Below are 20,286 nucleotides of genomic sequence, written 5' to 3'. Positions count from 1 at the left end.
CCGAGGTGGGAGTGGGGGCCGTCTTGTCCCAGGGTACCAGCTCCCTCACCCATCTCCGCCCCTGTGCTTACTTCTCTAGGAAGTTTTCGCCCACGGAGAGTAACTATGATATTGGCAACCGCGAACTTCTAGCCATTAAATGGGCTTTTGAAGAGTGGCGACACTTCCTGGAGGGGGCCAGACACCAGGTAACGGTCCTTACGGATCACAAGAATCTGGTTTTCCTAGAATCGGCCCAGAAGGCTTAATCCTAGACAAGCTCGGTGGGCACTATTCTTTACCAGATTTAATTTCTTGGTTACCTATAGGGCTGGGTCCAAGAATATTAAGGCTGATGCTCTGTCACGTAGTTTCATGGCCAATCCTCCTTCCGAGAAGGATCCTGCTTGTATTTTACCCCCTGGTATAATCGTTTCTGCCACGGATTCTGATTTAGCTTCTGATATCCCGGCTGATCAGGGTGCAGCTCCCGGGAACGTCCCTGGGGACAAACTGTTTGTTCCCCTGCAATACCGGCTAAGGGTACTCAGGGAAAACCATGACTCCGCTCTATCTGGTCATCCAGGCATCTTGGGCACCAAACACCTCATTACCAGAAACTATTGGTGGCCTGGGTTGCCTAAAGACGTTAGGGCTTACGTTGCCGCTTGTGAGGTTTGCGCTAGGTCCAAAACCCCTAGGTCCCGACCTGCGGGCCTACTACGTTCCTTGCCCATTCCCCAGAGACCTTGGACCCATATCTCCATGGATTTTATCACCGATTTGCCTCCATCTCAGGGCAAGTCGGTGGTGTGGGTGGTAGTAGACCGCTTCAGCAAGATGTGCCACTTTGTGCCCCTTAAGAAGCTACCTAACGCCAAGACGTTAGCTTCTTTGTTTGTGAAACACATCCTGCGTCTCCATGGGGCCCCAGTCAATATCGTTTCTGACAGAGGGGTACAATTTGTTTCCTTATTTTGGAGAGCTTTTTGTAAAAAGTTGGAGATTGATCTGTCCTTCTCCTCCGCCTTCCATCCCGAAACTAATGGCCAAACGGAAAGGACTAACCAATCCCTGGAACAATATTTAAGGTGTTTCATCTCTGACTGTCAATTCGATTGGGTCTCATTCCTTCCCATTGCTGAATTTTCCCTGAATAACCGGGTCAGTAACTCGTCAGGGGTCTCCCAGTTTTTCTGTAATTTCGGGTTTAACCCAAGGTTCTCCTCCGTTTCCCCTGGTTGTTCCAATAATTATGAGGTAGAGGATGTTCATCGGGAACTGTGCACTGTCTGGGCCCATGTTCAGAAGAACCTAGAGGCGTCCCAGAGCGCACAAAAGATTCAGGCGGATAGTAGACGTTCTGCTAACCCCCGGTTTGTCGTCGGGGATTTGGTCTGGTTGTCGTCCAGGAACTTGCGCCTTAAGGTCCCGTCCAGGAAGTTTGCTCCCCGATTTATTGGACCTTATAAGATCATTGAAGTCCTCAACCCTGTATCCTTCCGTCTGGAGCTGCCCCCATCCTTTCGCATACATGACGTCTTCCATGCCTCCCTCCTTAAACGCTGCTCCCCGTCCTGGTCCCCCTCGAGGAAACCTCCTGTTCCCGTTCTCACCCCTGAGGGGGTGGAATTCGAGGTGGCCAAGATTATGGACAGTAGGATGGTCCAGGGCTCCCTCCAGTACCTGGTCCATTGGAGAGGATACGGGCCGGAGGAGAGGACTTGGGTACCTGCCCGTGATGTTCACGCTGGGGTATTGATCAGGAGGTTCCACCTTCTCTTCCCTACTAAACCGGGTCCTCTTAGTAAGGGTCCGGTGGCCCCTCATAAAAGGGGGAGTACTGTTAGGGATCTGCCAGGTACTACGTCTAGGTATACTCCTGGGATTAATCAATCCACACCTGAGGCCAGACCTGTTCGACTGACACCATCTCCCACCAACCGGTGGCAGGCTCAGGAGTGGGAGAGCCTATCGCGGCCTGGTCAGTCGGAGTTAGCTCCGCCCCTGTCCTTTATTACCTGCCGTGTTCTCTTCCTCAGTGCTTGTAATTCTTCTGGATTCCTGGCCTCACTGCTGCTTGCTCCAGCCTGCTCCTGCCGTGCTTCTGCCTTGCTGCAGTTCCGCTTAACCTGCTTTGCTTTGCCCCTGGCTTGCTTCCTTCTCCGTGCTCACTTTGGTATACTCCACTTCATCCTGGTCCTGACTACTCATTCACCGCTCCGTTTCCTCGCGGCGTTCCGTGGCTACTGCCCCTTACCTTGCGTGTTCCCTGTTTGTTCTCCCGTGCACTTAGACAGCGTAGGGACCGCCGCCCAGTTGTAACCCGTCGCCTAGGGCGGGTCGTTGCAAGTAGGCAGGGACAGGGCGGTGGGTAGATTAGGGCTCACTTTCCCTTCACCTCCTTCCTGCCATTGCAGTATCTATTACTGCCTATTTACTTATTTGCATAAATCAGTAGTACAAATGAATATTTGAAACTTTGTAATAGATCTTCTCAGGACCAGCGGTCATCACACGCATCGTCTAAAGGCATGTAGTTCCACTTTCTCTGCCTCCACTCTCTTTAAGGCTGAGTTCACACGGGGTGAATACGCTGCATAAAGGTACACTGCGTATCCGCCCCGGTGGCCGCAGGGAATTACTGGCGAAATACTGCACCAAATTGTGGTTCAGTTTTGTCGCCTGTAATGTCCGCTGCGAAAAACTGCATAATCAGCTGGCCTGATGTTTCATCCTAGGAGACCACAGTAGCCTGTGTTTGGCAGCAGCGGCGGTGACATGGGATAAAACGTCATCCCAGGAGGCCGGCCTGAGAAACATCAGAGGTAAGTTTTTCTAAGTTGCTATTTTTGCTGTGATTCCACGGCAAAAGTCGCAACACTTGTGTGTGTTGAGAGTTTTAGATCCGGGTATGAAGTTTCTGACCTTAAGGCATCATTTAGACGAGCGTAATATACGCGCGTGCGACGCGCATGCTTTTCACGCGTGTCGTACGCACCTATATTAGTCTATGGGGCAGTGCAGACAGTCCGTGAGTCCGCTGCGTAAAACTCACGACATGTTCTATATTTCCCCGTTTTTCGCGCATCACGCACCCATTGAAGTCAATGGGTGCGTGAAAACCACGCAGGTCGCACAGAAGCACTTCCGTGCGAACTGCGTGGTTCGCGCAACAGCTGTCAAACTCTGAATGTAAACAGAAAAGCGCCACGTGCTTTTCTTTTTACAAACATCCAAACGGAGTGTCAAAATGATGGCGGCTGCGAGAAAATCTCGCAGCCCCGCATCATACACTGATGACACAAGCAGCTGTTAAGTGCCTTTTGCGCACGCAAAACGCCGCGTTTTTTGCGTGCGCAAAACGCACACGCTCGTGTAAATCAGGCCTAATAGTGTGGGTGAGGTAGTGCAACAAAAGGTGCTTTTCAAACTTTTAAATATAGCGTATGAGGAAATAAGCACTTATTCAGACAGTAATGTAAAAAAGTAGAAAATTGTGTTTTATATTTTTTCAATGTCAATTGACAAAAAACAAATACAATAAAATTGCCAAATGTAAATCAAATATATCACCCATCTGAAGGTTAGAGTCCCGGAAATGTCCTGGTTAGAGTTCCTTCATAGGCTTCTCAGTTAGATCCAGGGCTTTAGCCGATAATAGAGACAACACGCATGGAGGATTGGCGTCTGACAACACCTGTGCAACGTTTCGGGGAACTATTGCTCTATAATTTTATTGCATTTGTTTTCGGTCAATTGACATTGAAAAAATATAAAACACAATTTTCTACTTTTTGAGAGTTTTAGATCCCCATTGAATTCAATGGGGAAAACCCGCAAAAAAATAGCGGCGATTGACACTATTGACATGCTGCGGCTTAAAAGAAAACGCACCGCAGGTCAATTTATGTGTGGAGTCTCCGCATATCAGGTACGCAGCATGTGGATGAAATTTCTTGAAATCTCATCCACTCTGCTACTGTATAATGCTGCGGATTTTCCGCAACATAATACATTGCGGAAAATCCGTAGTATTTACACCATGTGTGGACTAGCCCTAAATGTTAAAAAAAACCTCTTCCTTTTGCAATAAGTAGGCTGGTAAAGTAGGAGGCGTTGCAGCTACAGCCTCACTCTCTGTGAGACAGTATGCTGTGAGAGGGGAGGAGGAGCAGAAGTGGGGAGAGAGAGAGAGAGAGCTCTGGACAACACAATGGGATGGGTGGGCAGCATGGAACTAACATGGGCAATTGCACTGGGCAATTATCGGGCAGACAAGCGTTCATAGAAGTTTTCTCGTCCATCTGCTATTCGTATAGTTTTAAAAAGCTGAAATATCATTGTTGTCGGCAGCACATCTCCCTGTGTAAATAGGGAGACGCGCTTCCGACATGATTAAAACGTATGGGGACGAGCGATTGGAGTATTGACCGTTTGTCCCCATATAGCTCCTTGTGACAGGAGCAAATGAGCGCCGATCAACGAGCTGTCTCGTTGATCAGCCCCCAAAATTGGCCGGTGTAATAGGGCTTTAAGAGCAGAGATTACAGAAGAACCTGCCCACTCAAAAAGCAAGGAAATAGAATTAATTTACAGGAATCAATGCAGAGAGATAGAATAATACCCAAAATATGCAGAATAGATGTAAACCTTCTGACTGCACTACATCTAACTTATATCAATGACTGCACAGGGAATGATAATTTATTTTTTCTTTTTTACGATACGTGTGTGTGTGATTTAAGGTGCCTTCATGACACCTTCTCCGACAAAGTAATACTATGAGGAAAGAAACTTTTAAACACATTTGTATCGTGTACGCAGCGTGATTGTATTGCTATTAAAATAAAGTCTGAATATTCTGTCTTTATAATGAGAAGTGGGACCTGGCACGGGTTTTCCACTATGTATATAATTCCGTGGGGGCAATTTGACCCCTGAAACAATCCTCGTTGAATATTCAAATGGCACCAGAAATCAAGTAATCCTTCTTTACATGTGCGGCATATGACAGTGTATAGATGACTATATGTATACATTTTATAAATATCTGTGCCCCATACAGTAAGTTGGGCCCTTCTCTCATATCCTCATTTGGGCAACTGAGGATGGGTGTTTTGGGGAAGGGATCACACGATCATTATGAAACGCAAAGATTTTGTGACAAAATCTGTAATCATCTTTTTAGATTCATAGTATACATTGAGGATGACCAAAAGACTGATTCATGGCAATAACATACAAATATAGTGCCTATTATTATCACAGTCTACATATTTGCATTTTCTTACCTATTCAATGGGGCCCATTCATATCATGTAAGTGTATCTACTGGAGTCCCATGCAGCAGTAGAAGGCAGCTGACAGGTAAGCTTGGCCCCTGACTACAGTACCTCCTGCACTGCCCTGATGGCCACGCGGATCATCTGTAGGCCTGCAGCATTAATTGCATTTGTATAATGTTTTATAGCCTCCCTGTATAATATATTGAATTGTTCAATGTGTAATAAGAATTCTATGGAGAAAACAATCTACCTGAATTTTTATTTATTTAAAATTTCACTTTTTTGTATAATAAAACCTACATTTACAACTCGCCTTCCTATTGAAGAATTTTATCAAAAACAGAATTTTTCTAACCACCTGGAATATATAGTTCTCTTCTATTCACAAATGTTCTGCAATGCCTAATATAAATTTTTCCTTTCTATTAGGTGATTGGAAGCTCCTTGCTGTTTGTACATGACAAGAAAAGCAAGTGTAACATATGGCTTATAGATTTTGGAAAAACGACACCACTACTAGAGGGACAAAACCTGAACCACCGTATTCCCTGGCAAGAGGGGAACCGAGAAGACGGTTATCTTTATGGAGTTGACAATCTAATTGAAATCTTATCGAGCATTGCATCTTGATAAGGATTCCTCAGCGAGTCACCTGACCACTACATTAGGATTATACATTTATTTTGATGCTGTTTACTATTTGAGATGGATTTTATTTACTGGTGATGGAACTGAAGAAGCTTTAACTTAGGAATCACAATGCTTATAATATACAGCCTCTCCAGTAATCTGTAAATGATCTTCGAAAAACTTTACTTGGTTTGCTGAAACCTTCCCGTACTTTACATTACTGAATTTTCAGTGATCTCATCAGAGTTAATACATTTTATGAACTATAACATAAAATATAACCTGAATTGAACTACTATACTGCCAGTGATGCTGTCGGACAGTATTTTCCCCACATAGAAGATGGATCCATGTATGTAAAGACTTCTGTTTGCCTATTGTAGGAATAGGTATGTGCGCTGTACAAACGGAAAATCTTTTTTTACAAGTTGAAATTTGTACCTAAGAAAAGATCTTCATGTGTTAAGCTGCGCAAACACATTGTTTTCTGTTGGCAGGTTTCAGTGGGATTTGCCAATAATACGCATTGCCCATGTTAGATTTTTTTGGGCAATCTTTTTTTTTTTTTTTACCTCTGTTGAGAGGTGCTGGACAACCAAACCGTGTGTACATGTGACAGCTGCTGGCCAAATCACCTTTACCTCGCAGTTACATATGTAAGGCCAATATCTAATTATGAGAGGTTTGACCTCTGGTTTCCAGCTAACCTGCATTTTCAGTTTTCGACTGGTGAATGTAATGTGGTTGAGCATGGGAAGCATATATTTAGAGTCTAAAATAGATTGGATTCTGAGATTCTCAGAAAAGCCAACCGCATTCCCCCCAAAAAAAGAGCTTTCTTAAAGGATTTCCGGTCAGGCTGGATTCACACTGTATGTATTCCTTGCGTTTCTAACATGCATTTGTTTCAATTTACAAACTCCCATTGAGAGACATGGCAGTTTACCTACCAAAAAAAACCAAAACATTCAATATCACACCCATCTGAATGCATCCTAATGCTTTCAGATGGCCATAACACGGCCACATTATGGCATCTGTATTAGGATGACAGGACCGGGATTCCCACAGGTTCTATACAGGGATCCGGATCTTGCGGTCACGTCTGTAACTGGTCTTCATGTGTTCACCATCAAGTCTTTTAAAGAATTAAAAGGGGTTATACCATAGCAGCTTATCACCTATAAACAATATAGGTGATTAGTGTTTAAATCGCTAGGGGTCCAATTCGCTGGGATGCCCACCGATCAAAAGAATGGGATTTCCCAAGTCCCCTGTTTGAACAGAGTGGCGGTCACGCATTTGCGCTGCCGCTCCAATTATTTTCTATTGGACTGCCAAACAAAACCAAGTAGAGTTATCAGCTATTTCTGGCAGTCCATAGAGTATGACTGGAGTGGCAGCAAGCAAGCGTGACTGCCACTCGGTTCAAACAGGGGCCTCAAGACCCCCGTTTTCTTGAACCCCCAGCGATCATGTTGGGATAACCCTCTAAGCACCTGAAACATATCAATGCTATTCATATAGTTTATAACTCATATAGACCATCTATATGATGTGTTAAAAACGGCAAGCTCCGCAATAACATTGGTAATAATGTTTTTGTTTTTTTAACATGTTTTTAACTTTGGATTTTTAGATATACAAGCTACAGTATAATTAAACACTATAGAAATTGTGGTATTTGCATAAATGTGAATGACTATCTACATTCAAAAAGTGAACAGTGGTCTTATTTTAAGAGAGTTTTTTTAGTCCCTGATCACTTCGGATGTCTCCTTTTTAAACATTTTAGATTTGTTATAACTAATCACCGGCAGGCCAGGAACTTATTGGTTTATATTACAGTAAATCGGTCCTGGGCGATCACCCTGCGGCACATGCCTCCTTTTTTTCATTTGTGTACTGCATAGTGTTTAAAGTACACATTGCGGAAGGGTATCAGAGTGTGCACATAGAAATGTAACTATAATATATCGTCTTCAGACTCCAGAAAGTAAAATGTGATATTTTTTTTTTTTTTGTGTGAGCATTATCTGCACTAGTAAAGGGGTTTTCCTACTATACACATTTAAAGCATATCTATAAATGTTTGAGCGGTGGGAGTCCAACTTCATTGTACATTTGAGGTCACAGTCCATTGTATTGAATAGGAGATAACTCTGCTGTTTCTGCAAACTGGAGGAAGCAGGGAATTGAATATAATGTGCAGCCCAAGGTCCGCATCTGAGAACTTCATAGGTTGACCACCACTAGATTAAATTATTGAGTGCAGTATGATCACAGAGAGCGCGGCATTCACAGCTCAGAGCTTGTGAGGTAAGGTGTCGGAACGCTTTGCCTTGTCCATGCATCCTCAAGGCCTATATACCGAATGCTGGTACTGCTGATTGTCATAGCGATGTTTTGCTATATTTATAACACTATGATGTTAGAAACTTGATATAGGGAGCATCATGTAACATCTGTGATTTATCTGTTTCTGGTAACCTCTTAACTGTGAACGTCTCATGAACTGATATTGGAGAATATCCAGAATGGAACATGTGTGCTGTATCTGCTTAGTTACATAAGTCAGTTAGGCCTAATTCACACGAGCGTGTTAAATGTCCTATCTTTTCACGCATCTCTCCATAGACTCTAGACTATGGGGGATGCGAGACATCGCCGAGCACAGATGCACCTCGGCCGTGAAAAATTGTCGTTTTTCACGGCCGAGGTGCGCAACGCTCGTGTGAATTACGCCTAAGGGTGTAAAAAGGTCCATTAACTTCAGTGCTGATCCAGAGTAAGGCAAAACAAACGCCTATGAGATATATATTTATATAATCCCTTAAAGGAATATTCCAGGAAAAATAGATTTTTGCTTAGTGCAGGGGATGAGGAGGCGGTGCATGATATAAATTCTTTGAATTCCTGTGTCATGCACCGCCCCCTAAGGCCCCACAATAGACATAATACAGTGCGTATGTTTTGTCTGGAGTGCCCCTTTAATTACTTTGACTGTATATTACCATTATTTGCTGCATATTATATTTTTTACTAACATACTCGCAATTATCACAGAGAATACTTCTTATAGATATATATATATATATATATATATATATATATATATATAACCACTTATATATAGTGATGCCTATTACTCAGAAGTCACCATTACAACTATTAAATTACACATTAGAAATGCTTGTAACCAAAAGAACCTGTATTTATTGTGCCTCCCATCATTCATGTAGAAGTACATAGATCAAAAGTAAAATACAATGACGAATGACAAATTAAAAGTTCAGAGTTAAAAGTGTCCTAGTCTAGGGCAGCGTAGTGACTGATGGGACATGGGATGCATCTCTGCATAGTCTTAGATGGACAAGTATAAGCTATATTTAAATTGACATTTACATAATGATGTTTGCAATGGATTCGGCCTGTGGACAATTTTGCTGCATATCTACATGATCTCTCTTTGTGGAAGGTGCGGACTTGCTATAACGTTTTTAGTATGCCTTATATTAACTATTGCATGAACAAGAGCAGTTACAGATATATTGGCAAGAAAGACGCCAGTGTTTAATAACATACTGTACTGCTCGCTGCACCATTCTTTTCTGTTACGATCCTACAGGCTAGAGCAGGTATCTGTTTTGTAGTTTCTACCATCTTCTTTTACGGAAGACGGCTACAATAAATCATATTTATGTATACATGACCGTTCAGATTTATCTTTAGAGTTTAAGATCAAGTGCTTGATTCCCTATATCAGTGCTCATAGTTATGCATCGGGAAGGCAAAGTTTATTTTTATTCTTAAAAACAATAAATAATGTCATTATTTAATTCACTCAAAGGGGAATGTGAAAAATGTCTGCTGGGAGTTTCCTCCATCAGGAGAATGGGGTTTCCCTGACTACTGGCAGCAAGCACATTTGGAAGGAAGATGTATGGAGAGGTTCTCTTCATTGAAGTCTATTGGAGTTAAAGAGGCTCTGTCACCAGATTTTGCAACCCCTATCTGCTATCGCAGCAGATAGGCGCTGCAATGTAGATTACAGTAACGTTTTTATTTTTAAAAAACGAGCATTTTTGGCCAAGTTATGACCATATTTGTAGTTATGCAAATGAGGCTTGCAAAAGTCCAAGTGGGTGTGTTTAAAAGTAAAAGTCCAAGTGGGCGTGTATTATGTGTGTACATCGGGGCGTTTTTAATACTTTTACTAGCTGGGCGCTCTGATGAGAAGTATCATCCACTTCTCTACACAACGCCCAGCTTCTGGCAGTGCAGACACAGCCGTGTTCTCGAGAGATCACGCTGTGACGTCACTCACAGGTCCTGCATCGTGTCAGACGAGCGAGGACACATCGGCACCAGAGGCTTCAGTTGATTCTGCAGCAGCATCAGCGTTTGCAGGTAAGTAGCTACATCGACTTACCTGCTAACGCCGATGCTGCTGCAGAATCAACTGAAGCCTCTGGTGCCGGTGTCCTCGCTCGTCTGACACGATGCAGGACCTGTGAGTGACGACACAGCGTGATCTCTCGAGAACACGCTGTGTCTGCACTGCCAGAAGCTGGGCGTTCTGAAGAGAAGTGGATGATACTTCTCGTCAGAAAGCCCAGCTAGTAAAAGTATTAAAAACGCCCCGATGTACGCACATAATACACGCCCAGTTGGACTTTTACTTTTAAACACACCCACTTGGACTTTTGCAAGCCTCATTTGCATAACTACAAAAATGGTCATAACTTGGCCAAAAATGCTCGTTTTTTAAAAATAAAAACGTTACTGTAATCTACATTGCAGCGCCTATCTGCTGCAATAGCAGATAGGGGTTGCAAAATCTGGTGACAGAGCCTCTTTAAGGAAACTTTCTCAGCTTGCCTTTTCATAAATTGTCTGACCTATCAAAGGGACGGAGAATGACATAAGTGGGTGTCTGTGACTAACAAAACAAAGGGATTACATTCGCTCTGTTGACACAGTGTAAACAGCAAGTAATAGTACATAAACCGCTGAACTGCCTCCGCAATGGCACTGCGTCACAAGAGATGAGACATGTCAGCAGCATCAAAGGGGTTTGGGCACTTCTTACAGTTATGCAAACCCTTTTTTTTTTTTAAGGAGAATTGGGGATTTAGCTCACATGTACGCACCAATGTTATTTTCAGAATAACCTAATATGCCATCCACTAACCAATCATAACAATGCAAACTACTTCATACCGTATTTTCTACTTTAAGCCTATAGCCAGTATGCCACAGTAAAATAATTATTTTTTTTACAAGGATTTCAAAGATTTTATTTGGTCTGATCCATTGCTTTGGACCACAGATGCAGCTTTTATCATCATAACTGCTCAATGTTGGGATTATTTTGATGATCGCTCAACTACCAAGGATACATAAGATGTATGTACTGTAATACAACAGATATTCTTTTAGGTTTTTAGCTCTGATGTCTTGAAAGATTTTTAAATTGAGTGTCCAGATACATGAGACTATGTTATATTGTGAAATGCATATTTTAAGCCTTATTCATACGAACGTGTTAAATGTCCATGTGACGGCTGTTGAAACAACGGCCGTCAGACGGACCTATATAATTCAATGTGGCCATTCACATGGCCGTTGTTTCAATGGAGCGTGTGAAGGGTCCCAGAGAATAGTACATGTCCTATTTTTTCACGCTTCACGCATCCCCCCATAGACTAGTCTATGGGGGATGCGTGATATCGCGTCCCGCAGCGCAGAGCATGGATGCACCTCGGATGTAAAAAACTGCCTTTTTTCACGTCCGAGATTCGCAACGCTCATGTGAATCCGGCCTAAACCACCAGTGTTATAGTCTATAGACTTTACTCTGTAGAAACTTGGTAAGTTCAGCTCTTAGTGTTGTGTATATTAGAAATGTAAGAATATACTTCTCACAGAAGATACTTGATTTTACATGATCCATTCAGATCTCAGTTGGCATATGAATCCAGGTTTTGAGTGCAAGTACAATTATTTCGTACATAAACATAGATCCTTCAGTGAGGAATCCCTTGGATCAACACGACCTATACGCAGATTATAAGATTTCAGTGTGAGGTTTGTGAATCTAGTCTGTTTTCAAACGCATCTGGCTTCAGAAATATGTATTCTAAACTACTAGTGGTATCTCTCTCACCCCCACCCCCCGCTGATCAGCTGTTTGAAGAGGCTGCGGCTGAACAAGGTATTGCAGTCTTGTCCCATTCAAATGAATGGGACATTGCTGCTATGCTTTACTTAGCAACTACAAATGTGCCAGTACGAATGAAAAGGAAATCCATGTAAACAATGGAGAGGCTGCAGCGCTCATACGAGCTCCAAGGCCTCTTAAAACAACTGATCGGCAGGGGGGCTGAGAGTCAGGCCTCCACAAATCTAATATTGATGGCCATCAATTTTAAAAACCTAGATAACCGCTTTAACATCCTCCCAAACCCCAACTTGTGCCACTACTCCAGCAATGGTCAGGAAGGTGGAGGGAAGCCCTCTATTTATGATGATTTGCCTGAATGCTGATTTAAGGGCTGTATATTATACATGAGTGCTCTCATTGCTTGCTGCTTGCATTAACAGCTATTTAGTGGCTATAGACAAAGCCTGGTGCACTTTATATCTGTCAAAGATTCCCAGCTTAGGCCCCATGCACACTATCGTAATTTTGATCCACAATTACGGATCCGTAATTGCGGATCGAAATACGGATCCATTCCTTCCTATGGACTACGGACACCTTCCTGTATATTTACGGGAAGGTGTCCGGGCCGTAGTTAGGATCCGCAAAAAATAGGACATGTCCTATTTTTTTAATTAATGGACCGTGCTTCTATACTTTAGAATAGGAGCACGGCCCGCAAATGCGGGTGACTGTCCTCGGCCATCCATGCCCGTAATCCCGTACCGTGATTACGGCTACAGCCGTGTGCAGGGAGCCTTACCTGAGGCATCAGTAACTTTATAGTGTGGCATTATTTTATCCAAACAACTACAATACTATGTGATCCACTATGTTGGGAGTTTGGAATGCACTGTGATAACAAATAACTTGTAAAATGTTATGTAATGCATTATCTATTTTTCAGTAAATATTTGGGAAAACACTTTTGCAAAATACTTTTCTTCAGAAAATGAAAACGGAGATGTGAAAAAAAAATATATTGTAATGCTAATTATATAAAAGAACATTTATTTTAATAAAAGGGTTTGTTGGTAGAAATTTATTGATATTGCTATGTGTATGTTGACATCATATATGTCTCAATACTTATTTCACACGTAACTTACTGTAATCCATTTATATATGAGATCAAAACACTAAACTGCAGAAACTGTATTATTACTGGAAGTAAATCTAGTAACATGTATGTATACTGTTCACAAAATATCTGTTGTACATGTATCAATAAATTCTCAACATGTTTCAGCATAAATAGCTTCTCTGTGTATTTCTATAGCTGACCTTTTTATGAATTCCAGATGACGAGAAGCACAAACTGGGGTAGGCTATGACTAAAAAAGCATTTTTTACTATGTGCTTACAGTGGATGTTCACCATAACAGTTTATATATGGTTAATCTATATAAAGAGTTGATCAACTTTATAAATACATTGGATTACCTATCTTGTACTGATCTTGAGTTACAGCCTGTATTGTAGTTACATTTACAACTCTGCAAGCTTCGGAGCTGAAATCTCCCATCATTTCCTGCTAGCTCAGTGTCGGCGCTGAGTTATATTTTTATGCCAGGTACTGTAAAATGTTGTAAAAATAATCGATTTTACTAGAGGACCTAACCCCTTAATGACCAGGCCATTTTGCACGTTAAAGAGGCTCTGTCCACATTATAAGTGCCCTATCTTGTACATGATGTGATCAGCGCTGTAATGTAGATTACAGCAGTGTTTTTAATTCAGAAAAACAATAATTTTTGACGGAGTTATGACCTATATTAGCTTTATGCTAATGAGTTTCTCAATGGACAACTGGGCGTGTTTTACTATATGGTCAAGTGGGCGCTGTGGAGAGAAGTGTATGACGCTGACCAATCAGCGTCATACACTTCTCTCCATTCATTTATACAGCACGTAGCGATATAGCTTTCAGCGTATTTTGACAGCGACGCGTAAAATAAAGGCTCGTGGGAACAGAACATCGTAATTCCCATTGAAAGCAATGGGCAGATGTTTGTAGGCGTATTAGGGGCGTTTTTTCAGGCATAATTCGAGGTGTAAAACGCCCGAATTACGTCTGAAAACACTGCGTGTGAACATACCCTAACAGTACAGGTTAGGTACACAGATAAGCAGCAACTGTTTGTAGAGTAAGGCAGAGACATGGTCAGGAAACAATCCAAGTTCAGTGCACAAAAAAAGCAGTAGTAGTTTGTAGAGTAAGGCCCCATGCACACGACCGTACATTTGGCCGTAATTACGGCCCCTTTCAGTTCTATTGGCCGCGGACACCTTTCCGGATGGGTGTCCGTGCCATAGAACTTGCTTGTGTTACAAAAATATATACCTTTATTGGATGGATGCCAGAGGCTTCATGTGCGACGTCGACGTTTCGGTCGATAAGACCTTCGTCGGGCACTGAGCCGTGCTGGGGACTGGATCGGTGCAAAATATAATGCGTATGTAGCGCTGCTATAGTGAGTACTGGGCGGCTTATCTGAGCGCCCATCTAGAGCGGTAAGCCGCCCAGTACTCACTATAGCAGCGCTACATACGCATTATATTTTGCACCGATCCAGTCCCCAGCACGGCTCAGTGCCCGACGAAGGTCTTATCGACCGAAACGTCGACGTCGCACATGTAGCCTCTGGCATCCATCCAATAAAGATATATATTTTTGTAACACAAGCAAGGTGTGCCGACTACAAATTCTTAACCTATACCCGGGTTGGGACCCTACCTCGAGCACCCAAAAGAAACCAGTGCCATCTGAACACAACCACATATGTGCCATAGAACAGTTCCGGGAATTATGGAGTATGTCTGTTTTTTCATGTTTTATGGGCCGTTTTACTTTGTATGGGAGCACGGCTCAAAAATGTCGGCGGCCGGCTTTCCCCTCAATCGTGGGCTGTGATTACGGGCACGGCCAGGTGCATGGGGCCTCAGGCAGTAATAAACTATAGGCAGGAAGCTCAATAGTCTGGCACGGAGGAAATGCAAAGGCCAGGCTTAAAAAGGAAGCTAAAAGTGTGAGGACGATCAGGTAATCAATGCAAGGAATCTCAAGAATCAAGAGAACCTGGACAAAAGATTCAGCAATTCAGCTGTCCAAAATCCCAGATAGCTCAATCAGAAGAGCTACTGTCTGGGACACAGAAAATTCTGTTCTGTTGGGCTGTCAGTGGTATACACATAATGTGTTCTCCAGAGCGAGAGAGAATCTTAAGGACACAGCCAATTTTAGTGATTTTTTCATCTTTGCCTTCCAAAATGTTATAATTTTTTTCTTTAAGCCCCCCTAGGGGGCTTTACTATGCGATCATTGGAATGCAATAGACTGCAATAATTATGTATTACCTTTTTCTGTTTTCTCCTATTGCTTAATAGTAGCACACAGATGGAAGACCTGAAGGCCTTTACTAGGCCTCCAGCTGCCATGGCAGTCGTTCAGCACTCTACGACAAAATCGGGGTAGAGCCCCCTCCCTCTGTAGCCACTCAGATGTTACGGCTGCTATTGACAGCAGCACCTGAGGGGTTAAACGGCCGGAATAAAACAGCAAGCAACCAGCCCGTATGGTGCGAGCTCAGCTCCTGAGCCTGCCCGATATTGTTAAAACGCACATCAGACATACATGTACGGCAGATGTTGTTAAGGGGTTGTCTCATAGTGATAATCTCTTTTTAAATTGAAGTCGACCCACGGGTCCGGGTTCAAAATGTCTCGGCTTCAGCTGTTATGGCCGGGGAAAGCGGTCTCTGGCCATACATTTACCTTGCAGGGAAAATATAATATTACATACCGTCAATTCAATTTAATGCCTGACCGTGTAATAGCTCAGGTCCGCCGGAGTAGGAGACTCTGCGAGCCTCTTTTTGCTCTAGCCCATAGAGGGGTTCCTGAGTGTAGGACCCCCTCTATGGAGTCCAATTACCCTAATAGCACATATGGATATACGGTCTTCATAAGACAAACCCCTTTAAAATTCAGGTTGAGCTTATTGGCCATACCAATAAAAGGGGCTCTTCACTAGTAGAAAACTATGTTTTTATGTGAGCTTATGCAGAAGTCCTTTAAAAGAAAAGAGGAAAAATGAAGTATTGTGCCTTAAAAAGGCGCAAAACTACAGCAAGGAGACCAAAGCTCTTCTGCCGGCCCCCAGCTCTGCCCACAAACAAAAAACTTTATTTACATTTAGTTCCTTCCTCCATTGCTAGGTATCAGCAACCATTGTAGAAGAAGATATCTGGAGTGCTATTAAAGTATTCTCCACAAGCCCTGTACCAACAAGAACCTGAACAATCCTCACAGGAGTGACATGATCATCTGCAGCTCCTCTTGTTAGGCAATGGTGGAAGAATTTGTGGGTGCTGCCTAGCAAAAAGAGCTCAGGAAAATAATACATTCACTCGTGGTAGAACCGTGACCAATATAGATCATGCCTTGAAAACCAGAGCATTGTATGATCTTATTTATATTATTTAATTTAGAAAGTTTGGAAGTGATGGATAAAAATAACACACAATATACCAGCTTTGTAATAGATCTTTTAATCTGTGAGTTCTCCTAGGTTTCTCCCAGTTTGTAATATTTTGTATAAGCTTGGAGCTTTATATATAAATAGCTATAAACACAGTACTTGCTATTGTTTACACTGTTTTTTTGTTTTATACCCTATGGGTAATATTACAAAACACTTGGATTATTTTTTCCATGAAGCTTGCCAACACATTAAAGTCTGCCAAGATCCTACTAGAACCAAGTATTTAGCGCATACAGGTTCCTGCAGGTATCCTTTCAGATTACAGTGTCTAAATTTGTGATAGTATTGTAAAGCATGCCAGTTTTAACTCTTTGCCTGCCATGTAGGTAATGTCACATCCTGGGCCCCTGAGATGTTTCTGAGACATTGCTTCCACCTATATAATCATATAAACTAGAGAAAAAAAGAGTCCATACATATCAAAGTATGAAAAAATTAAACATCTTTATTAATGACATTAAATACAAAAAATAACAAAAACGGAGAATCTAAAATAAATCCTTGTCTGGATCACCAATATATACATTGATCAGAGTATATAAATACCTTTTGTGTATGGTATAAAAGATTTATTTAATTCAATGTAACTCCAACACAGGGTGCATCTATATTGATAATTTCAAGTACAAATGGTACAAAAAACAGAGTATACAGAGCTCAAAAGTAAAAGCCTGTATTTACTTAAAGTGACTAGTGCCTTTGAAAAACGGCATAAAGCCAGAATAGGTCTAACAGATGCACTTACCCATGTTGAGGAGATTAGTGTGACCCAAGGTGTAGAAGTGCGCCCCCGACGCGCGTTTCGCCTGTAGCTTTCTCAAGGGGTGCCGGTGTTGTGTCAGTGCCCAGTTTTAAATAGGAATCATGAAGTCCTCTGGTCTGTCTATGCCAATCAGGCGCCTGTATAAGCGGCGCCTGACTATGACAAGCGCGGTGACGCAAAAAATACCGCAGACGAACGTCAATGTCCTACTGCGCATATAGAATGTGCCCTAAAAAAAGCTCCCCTATAGTGCTCTACATATAGCCAACCCCTGTATAGTGTCTCACTTATAGCTCCCTCTGTATATAGTGCCCCACATATAGACCCCCCCTGTAGATAGTGTCCCACATATAGACCCCCCCCTGTATATAGTGCCCCACATCCCCACATATAGACCCCCATGTATATAGTGGCCCACATATAGGCGACCCCGCCTGTAGATAGAACCCCCACTATAGATAATGCCACTCACAGTTTTATTAGAAAAAAACAAAAAACTTTACATACTCACATGATCCCGTTCCCGCGCAGTCCGATGGCAATGCAGACCTGCTCTCTTCTGAGCAGGTCTGCTCGAGCTGAACGACGCGTCATTCAATCACGCGGATTGGCGAGGCAGAATGACTTGCCCCGTCAATCAGCGCCTTTCAAGCACGGAAGCGGCGCGATGACGTCATCGCGCCGCTAGCGTCGTTGAATGGCGCTGATTGGCGGGGCAAGTCATTTTGCCCCGCCAATCAGCGTCATTGTAAGGCGCTGAATGGTCGGGCACGGAACATGACCGGCCAATCAGCGCTAATGCATGTATTTGGTTGTCGCTAGCATCGGGGCCCCCTCCGGTGCTAGCGACGCCTACGGGCATGAGAGGGCTCGGCGGCGCGGGCCCCGTAGTAGCAGCGCTACCGCTGTAGAAGCCATAACGGCTGCTAGTGGCGCCCCCGGGCATATGGGGGGGGGGGGCGTGTCGGCTGGCAGCACGGGCCCCTCCAAGTTGCGGGCCCCGTAGCAGCGGTAGTTACGCCACTGCTTGGCTTAGCAGATGACACTTGGCACAGATGACGAACTCGACTCTGGCACTAGACATCGCACTGGAACAAACACAATTACAGGACACAGGATATGTGAACACAGGATACAACTAAGGGACTATTTGCAATAACAAACATGGGCAGACACAAAGCTCAGGCAAGGAGGAAGAGGGCAGAGCCCTTTTTATAATGCAGGGAGCATAGGGATTGGATAGGGAACTTTACACTGGTGCGCATGCTGGCCCTTTAAGGCCGGGAACGAGTGCGAGCACGCACCACAAATTATACAATGGAGCAGTGCGGCAGCGTTTGCTGGCATCTCTGAGGAGGGAGACGCCAGCTAGAACGCAACAGGCTGCAGCCGCTTGCGAGTAAGTGATGCCGGCGTCCCATTACAGAGATGTCCAGGATAAGAGAAATATGGCTGCTTTCTTCCAAAAACAATGCCACAGCTGTCCACAGGTTATGTGTGGTATTATAGCTTAGCCATACCTCCCAACCATCCCAAATTCAGCTGTACAGTTCCAGATTCCAGGCGGTGTCCCGCAGTCCTGGGAGGCAGGTGGTATGTCCCGGTGTTAATGGTATCTGTGTAGATACAGGACATAAAAACAGTTGAATCCAATGCTGAAGCAACGAACCGTCAGCTCCCTGCTTCAGCATTAGTACAGAGCAGAGGATCAGAGGGAGCTCCTCCACTCCTCGAGGACTCCCTGGGCACTGCGCTACTTTAAGCGCTGAGACCGGGGAAGCCCTTGACGTCACTGTCCATTAGCTAAATAAGGGTGTTTTATAACAATGCTAAACGTTTAAAAGGAAGCACTAAAATCTTGTGGTAGTAAAACCTGGTGGCAGTAGTTTGTGAAAAAAAAATGTATATAAACCCTTCTGCATATAGCAAAGATTCTGTTGTTCTCACAGAAGTAAACATATGAGTTGTGCACCATGACATTGCCGACGAGACATCTGGGTGGTGGGATCGATTTTTCACATTTGGGAGTTTCCCTACATATGCCACATTTGCACTTGTAGAATTGTATGTAGAACAGTTTTATTTTGTGTAGATGACTTCATAGCCATCTGTACTCCATCCAAAATATGGTGCATGGGCATCTTATAATGTATGCAATGGGCAATGCTGCCACCTGGAGGCTGTCAAAGATTGTGCAGTCTTTAAGCTATTAGAACAGTAATTCCTACTCATATTACTATGGGGAAACCTCTGAACAATGTTTCCATTCTAGGGGAACCCCTATGCAAATTCAAACCCCAAAAATGCTTGGTGTAGGTAGTGAACAAAGCATCCTATAATTCTTGCCGAGAACTATATTCTGGTTTAAATGTATTGATTGTTTTGCCAAGCATCTTTAACCCCTGAGGGCAGAGGCGTAGCTAGGTTCTCCTGCACCCGGGGCAAAGATTCAGATTGGTGCCCCCCCCCCCAACTTATTTCCCGACATCTCCTTCCCCCTCGCCATGTTTTCTTTCCCTACCAATCAATGAGATGTAATTTTTTGTTCACAATTTTTTTAATGTCACTTGAGTATAAAAGCATTTGTACATTTTACAAGCGATATAGCTCTATAATGTTATTAACATAAAAATAAATTAAAAGAAAATAAATTAAAGAGGCCACACACAGCCCCCTGTAGATAGAGCCACACAGCCCCTCTCTTGTAGATAGTGCCACACACAGCTCCCTGTAGATAGTGCCACACACACACAGCCCCCTGTAGATAGTGCCACACACAGCACCCCTTGTAAATAATGCCACACACAGCCCCCCTTGTAAATAGTGCCACACACAGCCCCCCTTGTAAATAGTGCCACACACAGCCCTCCTTGTAGAT

The 20,286-nt window shown here is 43.3% G+C and overlaps 1 protein-coding gene and 1 long non-coding RNA gene across 2 annotated transcripts in view; one reads left to right on the top strand and one right to left on the bottom strand.

Moving 5' to 3' along the window:
* ITPKA (inositol-trisphosphate 3-kinase A) overlaps positions 1–9,902 on the top strand; it is a 128,190-nt gene extending 118,288 nt beyond the window's left edge. The window contains exon 7 of the mRNA XM_075843709.1: positions 5,697–9,902. Coding sequence (XP_075699824.1) covers positions 5,697–5,897 — 201 coding nt within the window. The 3' untranslated portion in view covers positions 5,898–9,902. The remainder of the gene's footprint in view (positions 1–5,696) is intronic.
* Positions 1–20,286, bottom strand: part of LOC142664551 (uncharacterized) — a 186,220-nt gene that overhangs the window by 52,981 nt on the left and 112,953 nt on the right. The gene's annotated exons all lie outside the window — the stretch shown is intronic.

Source organism: Rhinoderma darwinii, chromosome 12 (assembly GCF_050947455.1).
Source record: "Rhinoderma darwinii isolate aRhiDar2 chromosome 12, aRhiDar2.hap1, whole genome shotgun sequence".
Classification (NCBI taxonomy): Eukaryota; Metazoa; Chordata; class Amphibia; order Anura; family Rhinodermatidae; genus Rhinoderma; species Rhinoderma darwinii.
The sequence above is the reverse complement of the archived record's forward strand: the minus strand, read 5'-3'. Positions and strand labels throughout refer to the sequence as shown.